The sequence below is a fragment of the Merops nubicus genome, unplaced genomic scaffold (assembly GCF_000691845.1).
Source record: "Merops nubicus isolate BGI_N331 unplaced genomic scaffold, ASM69184v1 scaffold47529, whole genome shotgun sequence".
Classification (NCBI taxonomy): Eukaryota; Metazoa; Chordata; class Aves; order Coraciiformes; family Meropidae; genus Merops; species Merops nubicus.
In genome coordinates, this window is record NW_008633984.1 from 4433 (window position 1) to 11295 (window position 6863).

Genomic DNA, 6863 nt, shown 5'->3' on the forward strand with positions numbered 1-6863 from the left:
AGCACAGGTCTTTGGTGGCTGAGAGATCCCTGGCATGGTGTTCAGCTTTCTCCATGCCCAGTGGTGCAGTTCAGGGATCAGAGGTTTTCACATGGAGCGTTGCTCTCCCAGGTGGTACTGCCAGGAGAGCCTCTTCTCCCTCAGTGTGCTCTGTAGTCCTGGCTGTCCCTGAGCTCTCTGGCATCTTCCTTGCTTTCCAGGTGGAACCAGGTGTGCAACCACTGGGACCTGCTTCTGAAGGACATGAAAATTTCCCTCCCAAAAATGTGATCACAGACCAAGAGAGCAGCCAACAGATAGAGCAGCTGGTGAGTTGTGAACCTGGCTTTGGGTTGAAGGAGTGCTATACATTTTTCTTGGGGTTTTCACCCCATGCAGTCCAGGCAGAGATCTGGGGGACTGAAGTCTTTTGAGTTGTAGCTGTTTGGCAAATGTGGAAAGCTTGGAGAATTGGTGGGAAAACCATGGAGGGTGTTGCTGCCCCCAGGTACTAGGCTGGCAGGAGAATATGTCACACTGAAATGGGAGGGAAATGCAGCAGTAGACATTGTGCAGTGTCTGATTTGATCTTGTTTGAACTGGGAGCAAACAGGGCTGACCTGGGACAGATGCCCTGTGAGGAATAGGTCCCTTGTGCATTATTCCAGCAAACCTGGACAGTTCACAGTGAGGTTTAGCAGTTCCCATCTAACTGAGGAGCCAAGAGTAGTGGTAGTGAGCAACTGCAGATGAAGGTACACGAGCACAAGATGTCTGTTGCCTGTTAAATGTCATCTGGATTAGAATAGGAGCTAAGATAGCACAGCTGATGTTTCAAGCTGAATATTTTGCACAGCTCTGTCTTTCTGTCCCTCACATCCTGCCCCCCAAACTATTCTATACAAAGAGGAACAGTCTGTGCAAATGGGAGACAGAGAACTATTTCCAGAAGGTGAAAGGCTTAGGGAATAACTGTTTCATTTGAAATCCTTCTGTTTTACTTTGCTTTTTTAAAAAAAAATTAAAAATGAAAAAAGAAAAAAAGAAAGAGATCTCTCTTGGTTTCTATATTGTTTGTGTTTCTTAAGAAAGTGAAAATGGCTAATCCAGCATTGGGGCTGAGAAAGCTGGGTTTGAATTTCTTCTGCATTGTAAGAACGTGGACTTGCTGATTTACTTATGGTTGTCTCATGCAGGAGTTTGAACTCAAGAAAAAACGCAAAAAATGTGAAAACCTTGAGCATGAAGTGAGGAAAAAGCATAAAAGATGCAAAGAACTGGTAAGTGTTCTTGTTGCTTACTGTTGTGAGCATAATGGTGGAAGAGAAGCTAGGTTGTGGCGTGCCTCTCTTGGATTCTCTTCAGTTTGTCTCGATAAGGAACCACCAGTCAGTCTCTTAGTTTGAACAGTGTCACAAATTTGGGGATGAAATTGTTTTATTTACTCTTTCAGCCATCTGTGGGTTGACTATAGCTACGTAAATCATTGGCTAAAACTCAGTGGGCTTCCCTGGTTTGAGGAGATATTTACCCATTTCCACATGCCCTCTAAACAAATATCAAAAGACTTCTGCATCTTGAGATGGTAGTTACCCAAACCCACAGGCATTTTCTTGTGCTTCTTAGTTGTTGGATGAAGTCTTGCCTCTGGTTAATGTCATGGAGGTTTCACAGGCCATACCACAGCCCCTGGATTTCTCCCATTTCTGCTTTGCTGAGGAACGTGGTGTCATTAGTGACTATGACAGTGTGTAGGTTCACCCAGGGGGCTTCCCTTCTGAGGAGATGTTTTATGTCTCACTCAAATCTCAGCTCAGCTCTGATGCATAGCCTGGGCCCAGATGCAGTTCATAGTGCATATCTCAGCCTCATTGTCTGGGTTACAATGGGAAGATGAAGGAATAAGTAAGGAATAAGTTTGTTCAAATAAGTTTGTGCAATTATACAACTGTTAAATTCCTCTAATGCTCTACAAAGTTGCTGCAGATGGACTGGACCTACCAAATTCAGTCATTGTCTCTCCATATGTCCATGGTCTCCTGCCTGCTCAGGGACAGTGTTGCCTCAGGCAGGAAGATGGCTGGCTGATGTTGCTTTCTTAACTCCAGCCTGAACCCTGGTTTAAAACTCTTGAGTTTGCACTCTAGAACTGTCTTCAGCATCATCCTTCCAAAATCCTTTTTTCTTCCTTAGCTGAAATTTGTCAAGAAGACTCTGATCTTGAACCAAGACTGAAACTTGATGAACTGTTGTAGGTGGAGATGGAGTTCTAGACAGCAGCACATAAATAATGTGACACTGCAGCTGTGAAGTAGGCAAGGAAATGTCTTTCTCATTCTGGGCTTTGAGGCTACGTAAATGGGAAAAGAAACTTCAGAGATCATCTGGAGCACAGCTGGCATCTGCTTGAGCAGTGCTGCACGCTGTGGCTTCCACCCCTCAGGCAGCATCCCAGCAGCACCCTGCACCATCTGTCAGCAGAAGCACTGGAGCTGCTCTGCAGGAGAATTTGGGGGATTTAGTCTGAGGGCCTTGGTGCAGTAACCCCTGCTCTCTCTGGACAGGAGATCCAGCTGCAGGAGGTACAGAGTGAAAATGCACGACTGGCTGAAGAGAACCTGCACCTGAATGAGAAGGCTGGATGGGCAGGACAGGTAAAACACAGGGTCATTGTCAGATGGAGCATCAGCTTCTGGAAAACTTTGCTGAGAGGAGCTTGTTGGCATGCTGGCTTTTCAAGCTGCCAGCTGAGTGTGCCCATCTCTGTCCCTCAGTCCTGTGTGCCCCTTGGTAACTGCAAGCAGAGAGATAACTGCCCTGGCTTTGTTACAGAGTTCCCCAAGACTTGAGCGAGATGCTTTGTCCTTACTGAAGTTCACTCTTGCTTTCCCTGTGGTAATTTGTTGATAGTTTATAACCAAAGCTGGAGAGTGGTGGGTGGGGAGCAGAGCAGAACCCATCACTGCAAGTGATGCAAGTGGATCGTGTGTTTGAACTCCTCAGTCACTTCTAAATTTTTTGCTGTGCTTGAGAAAGGGTTTTGGTGACTAATCATGAGGCAGGGCAGGAAACTGCCTCTGCCATTGAGAGCTGCCCTTGCCAAATGGAAAACCCAGAGCCTTCAGGTCTTGGGAGAAAGGCAGGATACTTGCATTGTTCAGTTTGCAGAGCACATTTCAAGGGAGGGTGGTTGCACCTCGGAGAGTTGTGTTTGAGGAGCATATTGCATGTGAGGGTGGTGGAAGAGTCCAGTGAAGATCCTCCATGGATCTGTTCCCAGCTCCTTCTCTGGGCAAATGTAATGCATGAGAGTGAGAAAGTCACTGGTCTGTCTTGTGTGTCAGTGTTACCACCACACATAAGGCTTCCCACATATTTAATGGCCATTAGTTCTAAATGGAAATGTTTGTCTTTGCTTGCTAACCTGAAATTTTAATAGTTCTCAAGCTGTAGTGCAAAATGTGTTGCTGGAATTTCCTGTAGTAAGTGGAGGAGGTAAACATGATGGCAGCACACCCCTGAACTTTCTCCACTCTTCTCTGTAGAAGAATTTTTAATCCTACCATCCTGGATTAAAAATGTTTGTAGGCCTTTGTGCTTTTTTTCATCTCTCTTTAGTATGCAGCCTGTTCACATCCCAGTCCCTTCCTCTTTGCAAATGGGGAGGGCAGGCGAGTCTGGTGGGAGAAGCAGCATGAGCAAATAAAGTCCTCAGTCATCACACTGAAGACCTGTGCAGATGCTTGTGTATGTGTTTTGAGTAAAAGCAAGTGGGAGAGGAGGTATCAAGTAGAAAGCAGGTCTGCAAAACAACCTGTTGAGATACAGACATAAATTGCCCTCGTTTATTTGTACAAGGATACATATGGGTGCCTGTGCTAACAGCAAATCCTCCCTCTTCAGGTTGAATCTGAGAATGCTGACCTGAAATTACAGGTGGTTTTGGTTACCAAGGAACGGGATTCAGTAATTCAGACGAATCAAGGACTCCAAACCAAGCTGGAGAATCTAGAGCAGGTGCTGAAGGTCAGTAGGATCCACAGGGCTGGAAGGACTGTCCAGACACTTTGTGCTTTTGGATGGCACATGTTGTCTCTTTGCTTTTTTTTTGTCCATTCTTTTGTCTTTGTGCTTCTGTTGGAAATTCTGCTTAATTCTGCTTCTCTGGGGTCCTGCAACACAGCCTGCCAAAGTGGGCAATCAGGGCTGCTTTAGGAAGGCTGCTTCAGGGGTTTGGCTGGGAGGGGAAGTAAGGTGACCATCACTGAAGGAAGGATTTTCTTTGGCTCTGTTGCTCTGGCTTGTGATGAGAGTTCCCTGCTTTCTCCTCTGTTTAATGATGCCGTGCAATACAGGCCATGCTTTGACTCCATGGCCCGTGGTAGGACACAGGATGATATTTCAGTACTGTCACCCCTCAGCTCTCTGTGAATTGTTCTGCAGCACATGAGAAATGTGGCGGAGCGAAGGCAGCAGCTGGAAGTGGAGCACAAGGAAGCACTGCTAGTCCTGCAGGAGAAGCAGGAGGAGGTCAGGCGCTTGCAGCAGGTATGTTCTGTGGGAGAGTGTCCACATTGTCCTCTCTGAATCCATGGGAGGAAGTGATGGGACTCCTGCACCTTGTTTCCTTGGAAGCACGGGGTGTGTGAGTGTACAGGACAAAGCAAACCAAGAGTGTCTGCATATAGGTGACCTCTGCTCCCTGAGCAAAGTGAAGGGCTCTTCTCAGGGATGGCAGTTCTGATCTCTCACTGCTCTTTGTCCAAACATACTTTGAGTCTATACAGTGTTTTAATTCTAAAATGATCAAGCAAAGTGGTGGTGATAGCACAAGAGAACTTAGGTATGCTGCTTTCTTATTTACTACATTTCTCACTCACTTGTAGGCTCAGGCAGAGGCAAAAAGAGAACATGAAGGAGCAGTACAGCTTCTAGAGGTAAGACAGAAAACAAGATGGATTCGTGGCTGTACATTTGGTATCTTCTGTTCTTAATGCCAGATTTCTTGATGCCCTGGGTTTTGTTTGTTCTTAAGTAAAATGCTTTAACATCTTGATTGAATGCAACATGTTGCTGTTGTGGACAAGTATCAGTTGTGCTGCCTGAGTAGTCTCTGGGGTCACAATTTTTGGGGACAAAATCCTGGCCTGCTCAGTCCTCAGGCTACTTCTTTCAGATCGTGCCCAACAGCTTTCAGGGATGTTTTAAATAGCCCACCCCACATCTGCCTGCTCCATTTTCCAGGGTCATCTGCAGGGAGGAAGAATACTTGCATCCATGTGATTTGAAGTTTATTTTGTGTATGCATGCTTTATGCTTTTTATTAGGGGTCACAAAGGAGAAATGTGGCCTTTACCTGAGCATAACAAGTGGTGAAGTTTGAGGCAGCTCCCTTGTCCCATTTGCTAAGCTGGGGCCAGCTCTGATGCCTGCACAGAACACTCTTTGCCATGGTGGCAGACAGCTTAAGGATGTAGCCTGGCAGATGTGATGAGCCCTGTTTGGTTTTGATTTGGAGAAACCCTTGGCTGTGGATTCCTGGAGCTGCAAAGGCAAAGCACCAAAGCCTGGAACTTGATGTTGTGATTTAGAGGCTGCTGGAGAGTTGGGTTAGGTGTGATGGCAAATGGGGCAGCTTCTGCTCAAAGCCTGTTGTGATTTGGAGGCCCTCAAAAAGTACCTGGTTTTCTTATTCATGAATTTGGTATGTGGGGATTTGGCTTTTGTTTAGCAAACAGATGCTTCTGGGGACGAGGTGGCAATCTCAGGGTGGAACAGGGCAGACACTGCAAGTCAGTGAGAAAATGATGTCACTCAAACTGAGGGTTGGGTTATCTTTGGCAGACTGTTGGTTTTTGGCTAGTGTAACAGCTGATGTGGTTTTTTATCTCTTTTTGCTTTTCTTCTGGCTACCAGAATACTTTGGATTGCATGCAGGTATTGCTATAATCCTGTCAAACAGGATGGATTTTCTCCTCTGTCCTGACTTTGACAGTTGCTTGATGTTCTTGTTTTAACTCTGGAAAAGATTGCAAGAGTGTCATCTTCAAGAAATAAATGTAATTAAAGGAGCTACCACTATGAGTTGGATGGAGCAGCTGCTTTTCTGCTTATATGCTTTGCTTTCTTGACCAATTAGAACTAGGAGCTATGGGATTTTTTTTTGGCATTTACAGATTTCTGGAATAATCCAGCTCTGCACCTTTTCCACGTGTCACATACATTTAAAGGTCTTTTTCAAGCTACTTGCAGTCCAAGAGTGAAGTGTTTACTCCAAAACCCAAAAGCAATGGTGCTATCATTGCAAATGAAAGTGTTGTGGAGAAGATGAGAGGTCTTGCTGGCTTTGCAATCAGCTGGAAGATGGGAAGCAGAGATTGTGAACAATAGTTTTCACAGACGAGATAATAATGGATGAAGTTGTAGTCTGGGAGTTGTGCTAGCTGGCCTAGTCACAAGTGATTTGGAGAGAAGCTTTTTATGGAAGTGACAGGTTCTGTAGCTGATAGAAAACTGCTTTCAACAGTCCCCTTCAGATCTACCTGCAAAAAGCTGTGAGAAGATCTCCTGAGTGAGAGGGAAGTTAAATGACAGGTTAGGCTGGCTGTGCAGAGGCATGCACATGGAGGAGAGGCAGCCCAGTGGTGGGCTCTCACTTGCCCACTGTGGCAGGAAATCCAGCACTTGGAGGAGGGTGAGCTTTTTAAAATGTCAGCCTAATTCACAAATCTGGTCAAAAAGGCAAGTCCAGCGTTGGGAACTTTTAGGAAAGGACTTGGCAACAGCCCAAGGACATTTTTAGGGTATGTAGAAGTAGCACCCACATCTACGTGGAGGTATGGATCTTCCTTTAATCCTCTTGGCATTAGCCCTGCTTTCAGCAG

General features: G+C 45.7%; 1 protein-coding gene across 1 annotated transcript in view; it reads left to right on the forward strand.

Moving 5' to 3' along the window:
• Positions 1 to 203: 203 nt before the first annotated feature.
• The window catches only part of LOC103780734 (peripheral-type benzodiazepine receptor-associated protein 1-like), a gene marked incomplete at its 3' end in the record, with an annotated part of 15612 nt that continues 8952 nt past the window's right edge, over positions 204 to 6863 (forward strand). Inside the window, exons 1-6 of the mRNA XM_008948424.1 lie at positions 204 to 308; positions 1176 to 1259; positions 2544 to 2633; positions 3883 to 4005; positions 4423 to 4527; positions 4866 to 4916. Coding sequence (XP_008946672.1) covers positions 4426 to 4527; positions 4866 to 4916 — 153 coding nt within the window. The remainder of the gene's footprint in view (positions 309 to 1175; positions 1260 to 2543; positions 2634 to 3882; positions 4006 to 4422; positions 4528 to 4865; positions 4917 to 6863) is intronic.